At 39.3% G+C, this 23,504-nt stretch overlaps 2 protein-coding genes across 4 annotated transcripts in view; one reads left to right on the top strand and one right to left on the bottom strand.

Annotated features, from left to right (window-relative positions):
* The window catches only part of LOC125771243 (EGFR adapter protein-like), a 74,886-nt gene that overhangs the window by 9,922 nt on the left and 41,460 nt on the right, over positions 1-23,504 (top strand). For all 3 annotated transcript variants that reach the window (XM_049441655.1, XM_049441654.1, XM_049441653.1), the window contains one exon: positions 12,557-12,689. The gene's annotated coding sequence lies outside the window, so the exon portion shown is untranslated. The remainder of the gene's footprint in view (positions 1-12,556; positions 12,690-23,504) is intronic.
* Positions 17,085-19,144, bottom strand: LOC125771246 (uncharacterized). Its single transcript, XM_049441657.1, has 2 exons — positions 18,042-19,144; positions 17,085-17,974 (listed from the first exon to the last, which is right to left on the bottom strand). Exons 1-2 carry the CDS (start codon positions 18,405-18,407, stop codon positions 17,450-17,452), a joined length of 891 nt encoding a protein of 296 aa, XP_049297614.1. The 5' UTR covers positions 18,408-19,144; the 3' UTR covers positions 17,085-17,449.

The following is a 23,504-nucleotide window of genomic DNA, read 5'->3' as shown; positions in this document are numbered from 1 at the left end:
GTTGCTAGTAATTACTGTTTGTCGTACGAAATGATGCATAAACTGTTGAAATACAAAATATTTACTTCGCTAGTGCAAACCGGTTTTAGGGGATGGTTGAGTGTACAGACGAATGCTTTTGTCATAGAAGGGAAAGGACTCAACGGGTTGGTGGAGGGAGGTGCTGTGCTATGAGTTTACCCGATCGGAAACCAGTGCAAAGCTTCGGAACTTTAATACATGGCAACCAGTGACTGGGTTCGGGATGGTTGTTTGCTTGTGTTCTGTGGATGCTGTAAAGCGGATGCAATTTCAATGCATTCGGCTAAGGTAGACCACATAGTCGGTGACCCGAATGTCGTCGGTTGATGCTAGCCAGTAGCCTGTAAACACATTTCGGCTGAATGCAAGAAACGTAGCCGCGATCTTCTCTTCTCCATCTCGACACCGAAGCTTTAATTAGCTTCCCCTCTTGACAGTGACAACAAATGTTGGAAAATGAACAAAACTACTTATTAAAACAGTCTTTTTTCTACATAGATAAAGAACAATTCTTCCAGTGTTTAGTTTCTGGATCCTGACGAAACGATCCCGGCTTCTATTGAAATAAGAGAACCCAAAATGAAACCTCGCAAGAAGCAACCAAAGTCGAATGTAGTTCGTTTTCCAGAATGGTTTTTTATTGTTTTTTTTTCTTCCTCCTACGCTTTTGTCTGCAATTCCCCACGGCCGTTTTACTATTTGTTTTCTTTCCTTTATCACTATTATTATAAGCCTTGCATAAATGTGATGCATACTGGCTGGCGGATGGTTTGTTTGTTTGTTTTTTCTTCTTTCTTCTGTCTCTCTTATGCTTGATGAAAATTTCCAATCAGTCTGTAATTGGCTGCCGGCTAATTTCCCAGTCATCATTCCACTGCGCTGCTACTGATAATGCTACTGCTGAGCATTGATTGCAAGTACAGCAAAAGCTCTCATTGTTTTATTATGACAACAATGAATGTATGGTAGAGCATTATGCTTACTGCTTCCTGTTCCCCTTTCCACGATAGCAAACAGTTGAGTAGCTTCATTTTGAGTGTAAACTAGGCAACAAAACATTTGTCGCAAACAAAAGCTTCACGTAGCAAAGCTTTTAGTTTAGCTACAGTGAATAGACACAAGAATCAAATATTGTTACAAACAATTAATTTGTCTAAAATTGTATAAGGACGTTGTTTGAATTATTCTAAATTTTGTATCAATATTAATTTTGCTTTTCTAATAGCGAGCATACAAAAAAGATGAAGTATTACTTTTTGTATAATCTATGCTTAATGGTGAATAAATCACAATACACAAATTGGTGTGCTTTTGCGATATGCTTTGAAATTGTTTTCTTTTCCCAACCACCAACTGACATCATCACCATTGACATCATTCATTCGGTATTTGCGTTGATTGGGCATGATGAAGCAATAAAGCTGACGGATGATTCATCGGTTATCTGTGTGCGAGATTAATCGCCCATTAATGTTGTGAAAGTTGCGATTCAAGCGAAATAAACTCATAAAATCAATAATAAAAATACGTGTGTATGTGTGTATATTTTTTATGATATACCTGCACACATGTCCGTATGATTCCGTGCGTAGCTTTTGAATGCTTCAATTGAACAATTTCAACAAACAATTGAATTATAAAGCATAATATTTAAAGCTACCTTTAAATACTAACCACTGAAGAGGAATTTATGCCGAGTTGCTCATTTGCATTCTGCTTCCAAACAAATCCCAACGTAATGGCATTCCCAGCGTAACAAACATATGTGGCTTTGAGTTCGTGTACTTGAGCGCTAACGTTGTTTGGCAACTTTTAAAACAGTCTTCTAAACTCAATCAACTTTGCATGTGATGTGGGTATTTTGAAAGAATTCATTAAAACAATTTTACTTTCCCGACCACAATTTTGACTTATACTGGTGGAAGCATGTGACGTTAAGTCCGGAAAGGGGGTCTTTTGTATGTTCTATGGTTTAGAAGTGCTTGCTTACTGTAGTAGGTACTCGCTAATACGATTGAAAACTGTTTTCTTTTTTCGTTGATCGTACTATGGGAAATACTTACATGATGCCAGCGTACGATCCAAAAGTCATTATCCAACTGATTCATAAGTGAACTCCAAAAGCTTCCATTTGCCGCCTGTTAAGTATGACGTGTCTGTGTAAAACGAAACGTAAAAATGAAAGGAAAACAAATCAGTTTGAAATGTGTTGAAGCTAAATTTTCCCAAAACGAATGCAACACAATCACGATCTTTTCAGTTTAAAAGAAAAAATAAAGGAAGATTTTTCCACTTTTCCTCCCAGGAACGTACCGTGACTGATTGGATTCAGCAACCAGTTGCTTTGGAGATAGATTACAGAAGCGCATAGCAACCGAATATGGTTCATGATTTCCTTGTGCCAGGGCAAGCAAGGAAGCATTTATGAATGGAATGTTAAAAATGTGACTAAAGTGTGTTTACTTGTGCTTGGGCGTTTGGGGCCGCGTTGAAATTTGGTTAAGGGAATTTGTTTTTTTTTTGGTACATCTGTTTTGTGCCTTTCACCATGATAAGGAGTGAAAAGGAGAAGCTAGCACTAACATAAAAAAGGAAAATTCTGAACGTCACCCTAATACAAAGGCAGTAAGCTCGAGTAGAGTAGAAAGCATGGAGGCGATTTTCCGTGATGGAAAGAAGTTGACATACGGTGTGTGGGTGTGTGTGTGTGTGAAACGGTATGGAATGGGGCACCCGAGCGCTTATCACGAGCATGAATATGAATGAGAGTAAATAGACTTTTGAATTGTGTGAATTTGATGGCAAACCAGCAGCATCATTACCCCTTGTTAATGGAGGTATCCCGCTTCGCATGGGATTTTAGCCCCTTTTTGAATGTGTTGTATAAATATACATTTTTTTTTGGAAAACGAAACAATTTGCAAATTAGTCGGAAAATGGAAACACTCATATGCATATTTGGATGCTGATTTTGGCATTGGTGGCATTGTTCGGTATTTGAAATATTCAATCGAAATCGGAATACTTTTTTTTGTTCTTCTTTATTTTCTTCTCAGTTTGGAGTCTACGAATTGTTCAGTTAGAATGGTTAAATTATTTATTTATTTTTTTTATTCATAAGGCACGGCTTTGCTGTATTGTCAATAATATAATAATTAAAGCAAGTAACAAGTCATTTGAATTTGATAGCATAGTTCGGTATTTGTAATATTCAATCGAAATCTTAATATTTTTTTTATTTTTCTTTATTTTCTTCTAGTTTTGGGGTCTAAAATTCTTTAAGTTACAAAGCTTATGTATTAACACTTTTGTATCAATTTATCGAGCAAATATTAGTCGATTAATTGAGACCTGTTCTGCTCGAAATGCTTTATCGTGTAAAATGGTGTCTTGAAATTATTTTACCAAAAGACCACATAGCATTTGATTTTTTTAGTATTCTAAAATTAATTTCCTTAGCGCAAAGGGTTATGAGCATATTGTTTACATTTCCAAAATATAAGAAAAATTCCCGATCCTTCGCCAATTATTACGTGAGTATTATTAGATAAAACGAATTAATTGTAGTAAATATAAGTAAGCAAAATATAAGAAAAATGTCCCATCCTCGTCCAATTATTACGTGAGTATTGCAAGATAGCACAAATTAATTGTAAGGGTTTTCCATCTTACTTGTTCATAGAAGGTTGGAGCTATGGAATATTTTTTATTTACTTTTTGAAGTAAAGCAACAAATAAGATTATTAATCGTTCATAAAGTGGTTTTAATGCATGCAAATTATAGTGCAGCCTTTGGTAACCTGTTTCGTTATCAGTTTTGAAATCTTTAACTCACAACTTGGTCCCCGTCGCATTCGCTCCACAGATCGGTTCCGTAAGAGTCCGTCAAACAAATTGCTCTCGAGTTTGTGGTTTGTGTAAGGCATGCCAATTTTGTTCCCATTTGTCTGCACACAAGTGCCACTTCAGATGTGTCACTCGTGCTAAACACACGAAACACTTCGCGAATGTTTGGCATTCGGGGTACACGGTTGCGTTAGAAAGCGCACACGTATTCGACACATGAGGCAATCTTGATGGGCTAGTATGGTTTATTTTTTTTCTGTTATTTTTTGGAATGTAAGAAGTGAAAAGCAAAATATTCACATCCGGTCCAGGTGCAGCCGGTTTTCCCAATACAGCCCGAAGCACTCGCAAACAACGATCTTCGGATCCGATACATGAAGTGGCCGACGCGCACCAGACGCTGATGGACGAGAAGAACGTGCTTCTGATGGAATTTATTCCAGGTCACGTGAGAAAGCAAACTTTGGCGCACAATAATGTCAAAGTTTTCGTTTCCTTTTCCGAGTTTTGCTTGCTACTTTGCAGCCGGTTGCCGAAAGTGCTAGAAACGGTGGTATGTTTGAACGGTTTATCTTTTTTTTCGGGAACTCTTAAATGGTGCTTGAAAAGGTATATCTTAAGAATGGGACTGGCAGAAAAGCGTGTAAAGGCAGTGGATGTGTTTTTTTGTTGTTGTTTACAAACCGTTTACTGCGTGAAAGTGGTTCTGAAAGAAGAGTCAAAAGAAAAAAAATACGTCACAGAAACACGCACCCACCTTCACACATAAATCAGCGGCGTTAAGTGAGATGAGATGTTTCCCAAGAAAACACAACCCACCGGTAAAGTATTGGTCGTTTTCGAACGTGGTGAAGATGTTATGCCATGGTATGACGAATCATTTTACCTTCGCAACCATCTTTTGCCAATCAGCCGAACGATGATAAGCGGCTGTTGATAATGATCGCATTCTTAGAATCATGATATTGTATTGTGTTAAATGAATTTCAATAATGCTGACGGTATTGCAGTATAGGATTTAGAGCCTTTCTTTTGTTTGAATTTCAACTTCAAGTTGAATTTAATTTGATGAATTAGCATAATTTTCAACTTTGTACACTTTTATCGTAAGTATTTTATTCTGGAACTCCAGTTATTTGCCAATTCTCCAATTTATACGCAAAACACATAAAAAACAATCCTCGAATTCCACCTTCGTCATTTTGTAACTCCTTCTGTTATGTTTAAATTTCTCATTAAGACACATACCCGACCTTCCGTCATTCGTACGGAATGATGAACGCACCCGACAGCAATGGTGACATAAATTTGTCTCCAAATGATTAAGATTACTAATTTAGCGCACCTCGCAAAAGAACAAAAGCGACAAGACAGCAATCATACTAGACGCCATGCTAAGCATTTCTTCTATTAATTACGCCTTCCGCATCCCGTACTTGAGCGGATCAGTTTGGATAAATAATTAGAGCTTTGCGTTTATTAGTGTGAGATCTTACGATGCGTTCCGGCACGAGCTCGAGCTGACATGATTAAATAAAAAAGTTAAACACCTTTCCCACGCCACTTACGGTACGCCATGCGTACGAAACTCGGTACGACAGCCATGGTTAATTAAATTTGGCAAACGCTTGGTACCTCCGGATGTGGCATCTTCAGCAAGACTTCCGTGTCTTTTGTGTGATGACTTTATAGAGATGATGGTAACCTACATTTGCTTCAGTTTAAAAAAAAAAAACTAGTTCGGGTGGTAGCGTTAGTGTGCTTCTAACTCATAATTAGCATATTCATCTCTGTCGAACTTTTTCTATCTCTCTTTTTCGCTTCTTCTTCGTCTGTTGCTACTAATGAATACATTATAGTTAGGCATCAAAACACACAAATCTTTGGCATGATGTAGCAAAGAGAGAAGAAACGTGTAGAAAACACAACCGTTTGCCATTCTTTTATGTTTCCTCATACACACCATACGAACGTTGGCTTTCACTTTTGCTTAGTGTGTACACTACATATGCTAGCAATAGAAGAAGAAACGTACTTGACCTTTTTTCTTCTTGAGGTAACCGTGCAGCAGAAGAAATGAAAGTCCTGGTTGAGGTCAAAGGTAGTATGAACTCGTCCGTAACTCTTCTCGGCACAAATAAACACATATAAGCAATACATAAAGGTTGGCACAATACACTTGAAACGGAAGGAGGCTGTTCATTAGCATTGCAAGATATGCTACTTTATGCGAAGGCAGCTTATATTTGCATACATTGCACAATACGAAGAATGTTTCAATATGGTGAACAGGGTGCGCATCTTTTCTGTTGAGTTGCTTTATTATATGTGTCAAGGTTTAAATGGAATATAAATAGTGAAAGATGAAACAAATAGACATTTTATAGAACATGGTTGTCGAATGAAATTGTTTGGACTTTAAAAAGATTTTTTTTTTAATAATTTCGTCTTAGTGATCTAGTCTACCACTTCTGCCTTTTCTTGTCGTGACTTGTGAAGTAAGATTCCCACACCTTCGATGGGATTTCGTTTATGCTTTAAAAATTTTCACAACTTTCTATTTATATAAAATTATTTTTATCAATTATATACCATCATTACGCAAAATACAAACGTAGTATTAACAAAATAATTAAAAAATAAAGGAAAAGGAAATGTCCTTTATAAATAGAGCATGTATTTCAAACATGAATATGAGTACGAATGCTTAGTTGTTAGGGGAGGCCCAGTGGTGTATGTGATAGCGGTGCCTGTTCTAAACGACAGGACCGGGTATCAAATCCCATCTGGGCCGTCGTCCCTCTGGCGCAGATTGGCTATCTTGCATTGGGGAATAAAAGTCAAGGAAAGCTAGAGGTCCCAAGCGCATCTTGATTTTGTAGTGCCACATAACAAGAAGTTTTATTGAAAATATCAATTTTTTTAGCAGCAATGGTTTCTAAATAAACAGTACTTATGATGATAAGTCCCACCTCTTACCCGAACACAGGTTTAAGAAGGACAGAAAAAATAATAGGCCATTCAATAATCGAAATATAAAAGTCATGATCTGATACACAATCCCCTGTTCTACAGACATCTTTTGTTGAATATCTAGCAGCCGATGTACATCGACCACAACACAAAATTAACTTCATAATATGATTTTGCAATCGTTGAAGCCTAATCATTTGCTCCTTATTGCCAATAAACAGAATGGACGAGCACAAATCGAAATGTGGCGAGTGAGTGTAAGTGATTTTTAGAGGTGAACTTTCCAGAAAAAATCAGGATCATTCGCCAGCTCACTAATCACTCCACACTTCTTTGCGACTTTGGTCATAACCTAGTCTATGTGAGTGTGGAACTTCAACTTGTCGTTTAAAATAATCCCCAAGTATTTAACCTGGCGAGTTCTCTCGATTCGTTCCGTATTGATAACGATAAATGGAGAGTTGTCAAATACACCGATAGACATTACCATGTAGCTGACCTTTTAAATGTTCAATACCAGTTTTTGTTTACTTTAACCAACCATCTGGAGCGTTTAAATCGAGATTAAGGAGTGACTCTGCTTGTTTGATGTCTTTATGCGCGATAAACATAACAGTATCGTCAGCAAAAAGATTGATCTCGCAAGAATTCAAAACCTGTTTCATGTCATTGATCCAAGCACACTTCCTTCCCGAACTCCAAGGGTGTTTTCTATAGCCTCTGATTTTGAGTTTCCAAAAAAAAGTTCTCTGAGTTCTGTTTTTTAAATAACTTTCGAACCAATTGAGCTCCCTCCCCACAATACAAAACGCTTTAGTGTTGCTAAAAATAACGGCCTTGATATTGTCTCAAATGCTCGTTTTAGATCCAAAAAGACAGTAATTATCGTTTCCTTCTGTTCCATCAATCCTTTCCATTTCGCTACAACAAGATTCAAAACAGTTTCACAAGAGTGACCCTGCCGGTATCCTGACTGCTCACGAATTAATAGCTGGAGTTCATTCACAAATTGCACTTATATCAAACGTAAAATTACAATTAAAAAAAGAATTGTAAATTTTCATGATCATTAACAATATCTACGAAGTAATATCCACAAATATTAATGCTCAGTACAAATAGAGAAGAAAACGCTTCCAAAAACCGTCTTAATCATAGGAATAATAATGGATTATCAACATTATTTACCATTTGAACTAACTTTTATTTCATATTATCGTGAAGTCCCTTCATCCCAGTTCCCATGTATTTTTGTGTAATCGATGTGACATTTTCCGAACCACAATAGCATACAGGTTCACTGAATGTATCCCTGTACCGTACGTGAGCCTGCAATCGATCCACTAAATTGCGGTCAATTAAGCGCATGTTCCACGAACCGACCGGCCGTGGGTATGAAAACAGCATCCAACAACCCAAACCATTTAATTAGTACCGCCAAAAGCGGTTCAATTAAATTTTCTGTTAATGTTCCATCATCGTTAAGACGAAAGGGGTTCTACATGGTTGGATATCATCACAAAACACTGACACCGTATATCACAGAAGCCGGCCAATGTTACGGATGGCCTTTTTGTCCAGGTGTACACACAAGCAAGGATTTCAATTTATCATCTCATCGTTATGTGATTCCGCCTTGTGGAAAGGCTTTCCCAGAATGATGTTTTTTTTCTTCGCTCAATGTACCGATACACGCGTTTGTGTGTTTGATACATGATGAAATGAGGTTTTTCGATGAACAGAAATAGCTTTCCCACAGGTCGTGAATACGTTCCTTTGTGGGGTTTGTCAACGAACTTTACACGAAGTTGGCGGTTGTCGGATGAATTTCGGTTCCCAAAATGGGATGTTGGTGGAATTTTCGGGAAATGGGGTTGCAAACGGCCATGAAGACCGATAGCACATATTGCGATGAAGTGCTGGGAAGTTAAGGCACAATAATGGGACACTGAAATTGTCGAAAGGATATTACCGGTATCGTACAGATGCTTTGTAGGTAATTGTCATTTCAAGGTAAATTTACTTTAGTATAGGGTGTTGAGAATACTGTTAGTCATCTTTAGTACTCATGTACGTTTGTCTTAAAACAAAAAAAAAATATTTGGACAAAACGATTTGGGGAAAAATGCTTCCATTATACAAAACATTACTTCATCACTTAGGTACCACTTTCAAAAAACAATATTAACCAATCGTTATTCATTTTAACATGCACATTTAAAAAGATAATTAATTGATGTACCTTTTGTTTGCTTTCCACGTTTTGCATTTACAAATATCTTCCATGTAGATATAAATCACTTACGGCCGTAGAACACAACCATGGGCACCCTGTACACTCAACATGCAGTGCAACATCGAACAGCATAAGATCCCATCTTTCTTTATCCCGGCCGCCCAGCCAAGTTCACAGATTTGTCCTATTGCCTTAGTCCGGTGAACCAATAGTTTGGCTGTGTGTGGAGTTGTGTGGTAATAAATCTCGCCACAACAAGCAAACTCCAGAAATGGTGCAACCGTACAGCCGAAAATACGTACCATACCGGTCCAAAACTATACAGCATCATATATCACTTTCACATAGCGTCGTCCAACAGTACATAGTGGCGATCCGCGACAGTACCAGTCGAGTGGCCCGTATTCGAATGTCCAGCTTCGTGCGTTGTTGCATTACTTCACTCCCCGTAAACTTCCACCCAATGAGGAACTGCATACAAGGGTTGCCTTTTTTTATCTGTCCCATGTCCTGGTTGGGTGCATCCTTTCGGACTACTCGCTGCGTTGCTAATGACAAGCGTATCGGTTCACTTACTTTACCCATTGCCGGAGTTCATCCTCTTGTGCTCGAGCTGCAGGATGTAAAATGGTAGGTTAACTGTACGCTATCCGGCCCGGAGATTGGGGTCAAACTCAAGGCTTTCCCATCGTCCCAACTCCTGGTGGGAGATTAATGAGTACGATGCACGCTGCAAATCAGCGAACCACGATGCACATGACCCGCGCTTAAGTTGTCCAAATGTGGGCCTTTGTGTCACAGCCACAGTCAATTGATGAATTAGAACTGCATGCAACTGGGACGAACTACCGTTGTGTGCTGGTATTAATTCGAGCGGCGGGGTAGCTTATTATAGATAATCAAATGAACTTCCGATGGTGTGTGGAAGAAATGCTACCAGGCGCTCCACACATGGTGCCACTCGTTCGGGTGACAGAATTATGGCTGAAAACCGGTACAAACTGGTCCAGACAGCGAGATGGTTAGATGGTCTGGCTTTGATTGCACCTAATAGTAGGCATTAATTTTCGTTGTGCAACGATTTTGAATTGGTAATATCTGGCCGGATTTATGGATCCATAAGCCGCATGGATGGGATTGTGATGATAGTGGCGTAGGACAGAAGAAAAGCTTCAGCGTTAGCGAGTGTCATGTCGTCGTGTAGACATTTGTTCCACAGACTTTTTGTTGGCAGAAGCAAGATCAGAAGATCTTGAGAAGAATTATCAGAAGATAATTATTTGTAACAGATAAAAAAAAGTTTGGTTTTCGATTTAAAATCAATAATTTGTAAATTGAAATATTAATTTCCAGTGTTTTAAGCAGCCAATAGCTTACAGCCAAAATCGCCATACCTCAATGCGTTCCATCGACAATATTAACCGATTCGAAAGCGTTTTCGAGTGTGACACTTGAAAACTGGTATGATTCGGAACTTTGTCCATTTATCTCATCTCCAGGAATGCCAATCCAATCAGCACTCGGCGAATTTCCCTCGGTTGATACTGAGAATTGCGCTATCAGTCAAGTACTTTCGATGACATTGGCAGACACGAGCGTCATTTTCTGGATAAAAAAAAAAGATTTTCCCATCCAAAACTGAACGATCGTTTCGTTTCGCTTTCGAATGGAAAACTTTTTAGCTCCGTCACTTCAAACAACAAAATTAAACAAATAAAGCAAACGATATTACCGAAAAACTTGTTCGAGCAGTTTGAGCCACGAGCGTCCAAATCGTGACATCCAAAATGAGGGATCCCAAAAAACTGAAAAACAAAAAAAAAAACAGAATAAAACACCGCAATAACGATGGCAAAGCGACCGGCTTCGTGATTGACACTTGATTTACTTACTTTTTTCCCCGTTTTGGTTCCGCACGCTTCCCCGCTGCATTATTACATCTGTCTGGAGTCATCCTCCGGCGTTGGAAGCATAGTGAAAGCATCATCATCACGCGATGTTTTTATTTCGTTTATCGTTTTGCTTTCTACATTTGCTCATCTCCCTGCTTGATGTTTTGGGGGCGTGTGGATGAACATGAACACCATAAACCGAACACATGACAACGAAATTTGACATTGACCTGCGATAGCATAGGTTCTGTGCGAGGTCATACCCATTTAATTGAATTTGTTCGGGATTATTTTCAACATTATACGGATGGGTGTGTTGGGTTCGAGGTAAATATTGCTTTTTTTTTTTTGGTTTAAAGTTATTGTTTCAATAATGTGTTAGCTTTTCGTTTTTTTTGCTGTCTCCAATGATATTGTTGTGACACAAAGTTGTATTGTTTTATGAAATAAAAGTTTTACATTTATTTTGTTTTTAAAAAATAGATTGAATTGTGTGTTTCCTGTGTGTTGTGATAAATGTGTGTTTCATAACAAAATCTTGTCTTTAATCTTTTTGTTTGTTTCTTTTTTTATTTCTACTTTATTCAATTTCTACTTTACTACTATTTAATGTCTACTTAACAGAATTTTATCATTTGTTGATAATTTTTTTAAACTCTTTCTCTAATCTCTTTAATATATGTACGTATGTTAGTTACTTTTATAAAAGTTCGATTTGGTTTCGGTTTGTTTGAGAAGAATAAGTTTCTTTTTTGTGATCTGCACAATGGTTGTCTTCAAATTATGATACCTTCTTTCAAACAATTTGCAAATTGTGTTGCAAATAATGTTCGATAATTTTTTATAATAACGTCATTTTGAAGATCTCCCTTTTTTTCTAGAGCGCTTTAAAGAATATAATTTGATATTAAATTACATCTGTTCTAATGTTTGAGGTACTTTTTTTTAAATTACGAAAATGTTTCGTTTGAGTCCCGACCAGCAGCTTCAAAAATCACTAGGTTCCTGATGATCTCTCCACTTATCTATTTTACAGTCGTATTTCATCGAAGTAATGTTATTGTAAAAATAAAGTAATTTCATCAGCCTTTCTTTAAATGCACTCCAGTCGTGCATTCTGCTGATCGAACTCTCGTATCATTTATAAGAAACATTTCACAGCAATACAGGAATACTAAAAACAAAGACATATTTCACATGGTGTATCTTTAAAGTTATGCAACTCGATGTTGTTCCATAAACTATGTTGGCATTCCTTCAATGATCTTCATCCAGGATACGCAAAACAGAAAATCAATACATGATCTATGCAACTACATGTGTGCCATAACAGTGGCATTGCATCACAGCAAAAGCGTGTTGAACCTCCTTCATGGCATGCAAACTTATACATTCTCTTTTCGTTTGAAAGCATACATGTTGCACTTTTTTTTCTCTTTACAGAATCAAACACAAACGAATTGTTCAAACGTTTCGTCAGCTTCCAGCGTCATCGTGCATACGGTTTTAATTACCTCCCGTTTTTAGGATGTAGTTTGCATTTTGCTTCCCCCTCTAACCAAACGCGTTTTGCTTTCATCTTTTGCAGGGTAGTGAGCAAAGTTAAGTCGAGTGCTGTACCGGCGTTGTTGCTGCCTGCTGATCATTTCCCAAGCTGAGAGCTGTAATACGAGCCCGTTCGTATGCGGCAAGGCAGAAAGTCGGCGTAATGTTATGTTAAGGTATGGCATTTATTCAACATTTCTTTGGATTTTGCGCTGGGAACGGCATTTTCTCATAGCTGTAGGGCACGAAAGGATTGTTTATGATGGTAAACATATGCCTATCAAGAAGGCGGGCCAAAGGAGCCGAAAACATTCTTCGAGAGGTTTTCATTTTTTATTTCTTTGTTTGTTATGTGTAATTGTTGTATGTTGAGCTTAAATAATGTATGCCAATTTGTATGCCGAAGTTCATATGAATTTTTTTAACCAGCGCAAGCAAAAGACAGTAAACAATATTAAAAGACAATTTTTCAAATGCAACACCAAAGCAAAAATAGTGATTAAATGTTTAACATTTCACGCCACGCTGTAAAATAATGGGAGAAATCAGCCTTTCAAAAGATCTTACATTAAAGAAAAATGAGGATCTATAAAACATGAACGAGTACACATTTTTCATCGCAACACCCTTGTATGCTTGCGATGGAGCTATAAAACATGTAAAAGAATCTCATTTCTCCTTCCAGAAGCATGATGGCTTCTGTACTGCAAAAAAATGGTTACAAATTAATGGCGAACAGTAAAGGTAGGGAGAAAACTGAAGAAAAGGATTGCACCACAAGAAGGCTCGATTCAATTTGGTGTGGTCCACATAGTTAACAAAGAAAAAAAACATACAGAAAAAAACTTCTAAAACTGCAGTAATGGTTGGCGAAAAACTTTCACATTGATCCCACCCTAGAATCATAACGGTATCGCTGGAAAAGGACACGACAAAAGCCGACAGACCAACAGACCATCATAATTATCGTTCCTGGGGAAAAAGGATAATACAGTTAACCCGCAAGACACCGCGATGTGCATTGCGCGCCCCGGAAAGAATGCTCGCATACTTTAATCGGGCGGAATGTGGAGAGAAACTTCAAGTAGCTCTCGATCATTTGTGCTGAGGTGAGCAAAACACAGAGAACGGAAGAAGAAAAAAATGCCGAAGAACTTTTTCGCCTAAAAAAAAAGAACAAAGACGTCGCCCGCGAAAAGGGTGGGGTGATCCCGTTGGAAAATGACAAACCTCCACAAGCCGGGACGCTCCGGTACAAATGTGGGACAGTGAGAAATTAATGTATGTACATAAATAATCCACCGAGGATAAACATTGGGGTTGGGTTCGGGTGTGCAAAACGCAACATAAAAACCAACACTGCAATCAGTTACAAAATGGGAGTGAAATCTGGATGAGCCTACAGCAGCTCCGAAGCCGCAAAGTTAGCGCGATCGTGACAAACAAACACACAAACACATACATTCTCTCGATCATGTTGGAGCATAATAATAGTGAAAAAAAACAGCAACACCAAAAAAAGAATGGAAATGGGAAGGTCTCTCGAGAGCATAAGCATTTGACATACATTGGTAGGGTGCCTTCACTGGGTTTGTTCGTGGTACCGTTAACGAAGAAACAAAACGGAAAACGGGGATCTCAAGCAAAGCAACAACAACAAAAATCAGGCCCCAATGGAAGAAACATTATGAATGAAAACATTTCCGAACGATGATGCTAAAACGCACGCAAAACGATGATGGGATGCACTCGCATGCGGAAGAAGCCTGTACTGATTGTTTACGGTGAACGACAATGAAAAAGAGGAAAAATAAAAAAAACACATGCCCTTACAAGAGCGTATCGTGAAAAAAAACAAGGCTCAACAAAAACAAAAAGTAAAACCCAAAAACATATGTTTTAATGTTTTCCACTAAAAGGGATGAAATGTTACAACCATCGCCTCGGTGGAGAGCGTGCTAAGGATGGATACGTGGCCAAAAACAAAAAGAAAAAAAAACAGCCTCCGCCTGCAAAGATTAATTTGAAATGCATGCGAAAGTGAGCAAAGCTTTAGCTGCACAGGCCCGGTGCATCCGTTAAAGGGAAGCGGTTTTGTGTGTGGCTTTATTTTGGTTTTATTACACCGAGGTCTTCACCGGTTTGCGTGCGGCCTCCTTTTCGGAGCGTACGGCGAATCACCAGTAAAACGGCTGCAGTAACATGTAATTTGTTTTCCACAACCCTTTGCCGAAAAACCTTCTTGTGCCGGTTGGACGAAAGGAATGGCAAACGTGCAGGCTAATGTCTGCTGCCATTTTCTACCCCAGGTGGTATGGATGCACCGTTTTTTTGCGTTATTTTGGTATGTGTGTCGAATGTTCTACAACCGTGTGTAACGTCATTCGAGACGGTAAGTTTTTCGACAGGTAGGTTGCAAAAAAGAAAAGGTTTTTGAAGGTTTGTGTTCAGAGCACGTTCCACGGGTGGGGACGCGGTTCCAAGGAAAGCGGTGCTAATGAAAGCAAAGTAAGTCTTTTGCATTTCGGTTCGCTTTCATCATCGTTCCTCTTTAGCTGGTTGCAGTTAGAACAAGGGTTTGTGCAGGAGCTATTTGCCATTGCGAGAAGAAAGACGTCACGTAAATAGAAATGTGTTTAGAATAATATCATTGTTTTGTATGGCAATTAAACGTGCAAAAAGGCAAGATTGCAAATTAAAAATCAATAATTAAAAATACTGATTATATTCTAATTTTTGGAAATAATTTAACCACAGCACTAAATACTTAACTAAATCACTAAATAGATCAAAATTTATATTTATTAAATTAAATTAATCGTACATATTGCAACTTAATGTATGATAAATAGATCTCTTAACCAGATTAATTATAGCCCACACTAAAGCAACTTATCATTCCTTCATAAAACAAACCACCAATACATTGCCGTGCAAGGTTAAAGGGCTAAAAGCATCAGTCATAAATGAACATACCGGAGAAAAGAAAAAAATAAAAGAAAGCGCATAATATTGGCACATTAAGCATGCAAGAATAACCATGCCAAAAGAAAATGTGGCAATGATTTATGCCCGTAAATGATTGTCCCGTTTGAAATTTTCATTTGGCCGTTTATCGATGCTACATTCTTTCCACCTTTTCGGGCAGGGTGGCACCGAACCGAACAGTTATGCCAGGATTCTTGTGCCTTGAGCATTGGCCAATGAAGGAAAGTTTCACGAATGATGCACGCTGCACCATCACCGGTACCGGACTCATATGAAGATGATTAATTCACCTCAAACGGAGCGATTCTTGATATGCATGTAATCGACGTGAGATTGCATATCATAGGGAACAACAAAGAGAAAAAGGGAATATCTTGTACGCTAGGCAAGTATTACAAATTAGCGAATAAATGTACGAACATCCAAACAGTACGGGTAAGGTTGAAAGGTGAAGAATATTAATGAATCTGGACAATCCAAGGGTGAAGAATGAAGGATACTATCGACGGGGCCGGGTGGTAAGGGCATCGATTCGAAATGCAATTGACACGCATTAATTTGTGTAATGCTGATAGATTGCATCGCTTCACTGCATCGGGTCGTTGTTATCGGCGGATGATTAATGGTAATTAGCATGCATCGAAGTGCATACCGTTTTTATGTGTGATAATCCTGTCCGCTATAGTGTAACGATAAGATGGAGAAAGGATTAGAGGGAATCAATAATAATTTGCACAGTTAGCTGGTCATTAGGAAGTAAAGCAGATTTTGGCTTAGGAGTTTATGCTTTGAATAGAGAGAACGTAAATTGTTTATCTTAATTGCATGTTTGTCGTAAACTTTTGTTTTTTTTCGAGCATGCAAATTTTTTTAAGAATTTGTTTTAATATCTTTATTCTTTTAAAGATTCTTCAAATCTGTCATTTTATCGGAGAATGTTTTTATTTTATAGCAGATTTGGCTATTTGGTAGCCAAACTTTATGCCAAACAACGTAATAAGTCATGTGTTTGAATCTTTATTTGTACGTAAACATGTGTACCTCAATTATTTTGAAATTTTAAAAATTTATACAAATGTTACACTCTTAATTGAGAGATGATGAACTCATAATGACGAGTGGTAAACGTGATTGGTTCTGCTATTTTTTAATCACATTTGCAACTGCTCGATCGTTTACTACTGTATCTTGATCGTAAGTTAACACATTTCATACTTTAATATCTTGATTGTTCATGTTGATTTAAACGATCGCCGAACGACGATCGATGACACATTTTGCCGTGCCTAATCTTAACTCTAGCGCCACCTAGTGTACGATCCTTTAATGAAAAATATCTTTGATTAAGTGTTTTAAATAAGTTAAACAACAAAACTCTTGATGGTGAAACAGTTTTATAAATTGAGCCATGGTTATGTCTTTATTGGTGTTCAAACCATTTAGGAAGTAGTAAATTTGTTTGTTATACAGATATGACAAATCAAAATCAATGTATTTCAAAAATATTTTTTGTTCTATAAAACAACAATTTTGATTATGAAAAATACAATAGTGACTCATACTTGATTGAAATCCATTTACTAACTCGTCAATATATTATTATAGTCATACGACATTTTTCTCTTAAACTGTGGCTATTCGTTTTGGTATGCTTATATCAGCTAAAAAAGGAACTAACCATACTTTTAATTTATTTTACACAATCATTGCACATGTTTAACATTTACAGCACTTAACAATAAACCCAACGGTAATCGAGCATTACGCATTGTGTTGCAACCATTTTTGTCGTATATACTTTAAGCATTATTATTTCCATTGTACTTTCAACCGTATCGAAAAATCCAGCACAGCGTAACCAAGTGCCAAAGGTACGTGTAACGCTTCCCGTCAACATCGCCGTCTCTTACTTCCCTCTTTCGGTGCCCAAAGCTGTCTGGAGATTGTTTTACTCGGGCAACCTCCGACAGTGTCGAAACTGTTGCTCACAAGCTTTACTCTGCCGCAGGAATTCCTCTTCCGAGGGTAAATTTTCATGTATACCCTTCAGGATCTCTTCACCATTAGGAGCGAAAGCGGACGGTTTAGACCGCTCGTTGGCGGATTGCTGCTGTCCATCGGTCTTCAGCAGTATCTGGTCGCGAACGACATTTTGCATCTTCCAGATGAAGGGTTTCACCTTGCACATCAGCAATCGGATGCAGTCCGTGTCCTCGGGCGCATAGCGGTCGAGCTGGTCCATTTCGCGATCCAGACGCTCAGCCAGGTCGGTGTTCTGTACCTGATCCAGTAGCACACGGAAGCGTTTCGAAGGATTGCGCAGTAACCATTCCAGTGGAGTAGATCCAGGCTTTTGACTGTCGTTTGCTTGGGATGGTTCTGATTCACCCGTCAATGGTGGTGGTTCCGTTGGGAAGGTGGAGGATGACGCGTCAAGGGTGGGTGACCGAAAGGCTCCCAAATTTGTCCCTATCTAAACCGTATCCGGGGGAAAAGCAAAGTTAATATTACATGTTATTTTCCGAGGTCGAAGTTCTTACAATGTGCGCTAGGAACACGATACCGTTGACCAGCATTGCGCCCAGCTGGTTACCATCCAGCCCGAGCAGTTTCATCATAATGGTCATCATGGACGGTGCTTGAGTGAGCAGTCCGTCCGCAATACCGACATTTTCGGTGGCTTGTGCTGGCCGCTGCGGTTCCTGTGAGCCACGGCGCGTTGCAAACCCCTTCGCTACCAGATCGGCCACATCGGCAATCGTGTTGATGCCGAACAACTTGCCGGTCGTTTTCAACCCTTGCTGGATGTCACCCATCAGGTCGGCTGCAATCCGATCGGGCATGCCCAGCATGAGCAGCAATCCGGCCAAACTAGCCAACAATGTACCCCACGCTCGATATCTCATTACGCCACACAGAAAATGCACCCAAAAAAAAAAAGAGTTCCACTCACTCGGCCACAGAAATGTGTAGCAACTTCACGAAAGGAAGTAGTGTAGTTCGGGCTGTGGATAACACTTTTTTGCCTTCGTTTTGGATAGAAGGAATCACACTCACTTGGCCACAGGCTTACCGGGCGGCAATGTGGTCCGTTCGGTCGATGTCTCGTGCACAACTGAAACCGAACACTCGAGACGCATTCATCCTTTCCTCCATTTTCCAATCCGGGCGTACCGGGAAAGGGGCCCAAGTTTTCGCATGGGCACCGTTTCGTAAGGGAAGACACCGGAAAACTGTCATCATGATCGTGTTTTTGCTGGTACACCATTGTGCTGCAGTTGTGCGTTCGTGAGGCGTGCTCATTGTTACCCTGGCCGGGTGCTGCTCGAGCATATCGGATGACGACGGTTTATGGTGCGGTGACTTGAGGACATCTAACCACTCAAAATTGAAGGTTTCGGGCACTAGTGAGGAAGCAAGGGGGCAACAGTTTAGTGCTGTTGGGTGCGTTGCTTAGCCATGCAGGAAGTCGTAACCAAAGTGGAAGTCATGCAGACGAAGAGAATAACGCGTGCGTTTGAGCCACTCTTGCAGACAGTTGAATGATTTTGAGGACAACGGCACAATGTGTGACTAACCCTTTCGCACTGTTTTCTTCATTTGGTTTCCTTGCCTCTGTTTTCTAATCTTCGCTTTAATCTTGTTTTTTCTACTGTAAAATGTTTAAAGCCTGCTTAAGAATCGATCAAACTGTTCTTTTCACACACACACTAACCATAATGAATCCAATGTTTTTAAATCCTGTGGGATTTTTTACACATGACCACATTTTTCTGGTGCCAAAAACATCCAATAATGTGTTCCGGATACAATCTCTAGATCAATCTTCTATTTGCTCTCCATCATTAACGCTCACTGAGTTTAACTAATTTTAATTCCTAATCTTCCAACTGCGTTCGCGCTCTTATAACACACTGGAACAAAGCTGATGGGTAATGAACATATCCCCGAGGGAAGCATCATAATTTAAACGTTCCGAAGATGAAGCTGTTAATGTACGGGTGTGGGGATGATGATGAGGCTTTACTAAAATGTAATCCAGTGTAACGAACGCTAGCTAAAATCGTTTCATCTGTTCGTACAGGGAGAATATGTTTCATGTACGGTAAGGGAGCAGATCATACAGTTGCGGATCTGTATCGAATCGGTTTGTGTGGGAATTCAGTTGGATGGCATGATGAAGAAGAAGATACCAGGTGAAATTAGCTCATTTATGTTCGTTTTAACGAGACTTCAGATTAGACTAGTTTTAGGTTAGATTGGTTCGTAAATATTACAGCTCCTCATTGTAAGCTCTTGAAATTTCTCAATAAAAATAATTCCAGTTTAGATAGAATATAATTCCAACAGATCACACTTCATGCCTAATGTGCTCATGTATCACAAAAATCAAACCAATAAAAACGATATTTTAATTAAACTTCTCCGACAGGAAAAAAAGAATCGTTTGATGTAAACGATTGCAAAACTGTCGAAAGATAAATTGAATTATCTACTGGCCACCCACCGAGAACGATGTGATGCTGCGAGTCGGTAATTGGGCACCGGTCCTGTCCAATTAGGGTGGCTAGATTTAATTTACCTTTAACATTTTCCCTCGCGTCCCATGTTGTCGTCATGTTGCTTTTAATTACTTTCTCCCTGTCGGGTGTCTTCCGTCACTAAAAGCCAAACCCCGAACAATCACACATCAACTTCACTTCACGATGGTATTATCGTTAATGAGGAACCACGAGTCTAGCTAAGGTAATGTGCTGGCGGTGTTTCAGCATAAGAAGCTTCATCACCCCCAGATAGGGCGCACGGTTTGGTGGAATGTTATTTTTGCCCAGCGGCTTTAAGGTGGTGATGTTTTTTCTTCTTAGCTCCACACTGGACAATTGCAATAGTTGTTCAAGTTTCTTGTGCGCATGGAGTAAACCTTCGTACCTAGATTGGTGCATTCAGCTACGAGGCATTAGATTATCCACGGGAACGGGTTGGAGAACAATCGAGGGCTGGGAGGTGTGAAAATCGTTTAAAACTGTTTAGAGAGAAAATTACTTTTACCATCCTGGTTTGGCACCGGAGATGTGTTCGGTGAGCATTGCTTTTTTTTACCTTCTTGTAGCTGGTTAGTTTGAGTTTGAAAACAGACGAGTGGAGGTATGGCTTGGTACAGGAGGATATACCCCATACTCTATTATTACTTGAAAAAGTTTTTGATAAAAAAATATCTTCACCCTGGAGGTGTAAGATAGAGAATAACTATAAAGTTAGGTCGTTCTTTACCATTTATAGAACACTTGTTTGGGGCCGGTAAAATGGTTTCAAAATAAAATCCAGGATATTCGTTTGTTCTTTCGTTTGGATAAAATCCGTTTGTTATATAATTCAACAAATAGTTGAATAACTTATGAATTCAGGAGAGAATTTATTTATTTTTATATTTAACCAAACACCTGTCCTACACTTGTGAAGGTTAGACACAATTAACTAAAATCTTTGTATAAGCTCCAATTCCTATTGAATGATCTGGTTTTCCCTGCAGAGTTGTTAGATGGAATTTCTTCCAACTTATTTATTTTATTGATTTACGTTCTTGTTTCACAAGTATTGAAAAAAAACTTAAATACAGTGATCGTTGCTTGTTAGTCGTTTATCACGATCTGTTTGGCAGGTTGGCTTTCAGGACTATGCCAATACATATGAGTATCATAACAAAATCAGACCTATTCGTGATTTTGTAGCTCGTCATTCGGAATAAGTATGGCCAATTTTGAATTAGCTCAAATCATGTTTTAGAAGATCATATAAGTGCTACATCCGGAAAGAGAGTCTTAGCATAAGTGATTGGGAAAAGTTTGATTTATTTTGATGTTTTACAGGACTGACCGGTGGTATATCTGATAAACGGAGCCGGTTCGACACGACAGGACCGGGTTTCAAATCTCATCCGTACCGTTCCTCCGTAGCAAAGCTTGACTATCCGGCTGTGTGATAAAATAAGTCTTGTGAGAGAGAAATGGCCGGCGTGACCTTAGTTAGAGGGCGTGAAGCCAAGAAGATTCTGATTTTTTGCACAAGCTTAGAAAGTTCTCCTTTATTGTTAAAATAAAATATTAGCAACTTAAATGAAAAAAGCAATGAAACAAAATGAATATGTGAACAGTTTCAATGTATCTTACCGAATTATTATCATGAACATACATTTTTTTAAATTAATTTCTTCTTATAGTTTACCGAACGGTATGAGTATCATGAAGCTTTTCAATAAATATCTTTAATCTGCTGATAGTTAATCCTGCCAAAAATAAACTACATTTTCTCTCCCTCCCGGAGTACCCTGGACTTCGGTGAAAACGGAAAAGAGGCAATTTGCACCGCCCGTCAACGGATGAAATCATTAACCCAACTTCCTGCATCCCTGCAAGCGGTGTAACCCCATTCGCAAACACCATGACGGGGCCCCTTTTCCCACGCATTTGTTCACCGGTTGTTATCTGGAGTATTGTTTGTCCTAGTCAAATAGGATCATTATTCACTGTTGTGCGTCACTTCATCGCATTGCGGGCCCTTCGCATACAATCCTGCCAGTTTTGGGTCAGGGTTAATCGATAGAAAGAGATTCGGTGCCTTAAGGAGAGTGATATGAACGGGGGTGGGCTAAAGTTGGGACAAGAAGCGTTTCTTAGAACATATTACCCGTTACGTACCGTAAACAGATTGTGTCGAGTGTTGAAATGAGGGCATTCGGACTCAATGATTTGGACGCTTTGTTTCGTCAGCTTTCTGGATACCTCTCTCTCCCTCCCTCTCGCGTGACTCGTGAGGCCTGTTTGTTGGATTACACCGGCTGTCGTTGAAGATTTTGTGTAAGATTCCATCGTTCCCACTTTAACCGGCACCGGAAGAAGGACATGTTGCCAAGAAGTGAGTAAGTCGTGAGTAAAATATGTCTCACATCGTATAAAACATGAACCGATAATTGGATTGTGGAATGCTCCGGGTGGCGAAAACACCCCCTTACCATGGCTGAAGCGTTGATGTCGGACCTTTCGCGACCTCCGCCAGATTGTTGAACCGCTTGTTTTAAACATACTGTCCGGTGCGATCGGATTAATTCCGAGTCCCGTTAGAACCGGGTTCCTGTCACGCGTTGACATGGTGCCGTTTTGCTTCGTTACAACACCGCACAGAAACATGGCTGATTTTAACAGCGGTTATCACAACGTTGGGTCTTTTCTCAAGGTATGAAAGGTTTCATGGGTGAATGGGAAGTTGGTTGGTTGTTAAACATTCCCCTTCAGCTACTGGAAACCGTCACACAGGCACATATTTCCGATGTACTCACACGGCCCGAGGACAAAAGCCCAAAACTCAACCTTCCCTTAAACGGAATAACCAACGGACATTTGCTAAGCGGGTGAAGTGTTTCGACAATGAGCTTCATTCACACTGACTCACGTTCATCCTCCACGCCTCCAACCATGTGGCCCTGTCACTAGCGGTCCTTACGGCGGCGTATGTATTGTGTGCGAAATAATTAATATCCCATCAGCGGTAGTGTGAAAGGAGCAAGAAAAAATGATGCTCGTTAAAAGTGAATTAATCTTCACCCGGACGAGTGAGTTTCATCCTATTTCTTCTTGTCGACACCTTTTTCGGAAGGTTTCGCAAAACGGTGCCCGAAAGGTAACATTGAAACGCTAAGAATAAGGGTTAGGGTGTCCTTACGGAAGGTATTCTTCTTAACCGCGACTAGCGCGTAGAATGGAACATTTGTGCAAATCTGGTTCAACATTCAAGGATGGTTAATTGTAATGTTTCGAGTGCGGATCATCTCCGTTGACTACATTTATTCATGAACTTCCATTTGGTGGCAACAGTGTACGCTTACCAGTGGTTTTGTTTTGAGTGGAGTGCTTTGTTATTGCCATTTGCTTTGGAATGAAACTTGACAATAAAGACCACTGCTGTCCTTTCTTTAGCATAATGTGGGCATAAATCATTGCGCGTGATAC

Source organism: Anopheles funestus, chromosome 3RL (assembly GCF_943734845.2).
Source record: "Anopheles funestus chromosome 3RL, idAnoFuneDA-416_04, whole genome shotgun sequence".
In the NCBI taxonomy this organism is placed as follows: domain Eukaryota; kingdom Metazoa; phylum Arthropoda; class Insecta; order Diptera; family Culicidae; genus Anopheles; species Anopheles funestus.
This window is presented reverse-complemented; position numbering and strand designations above follow the sequence as displayed.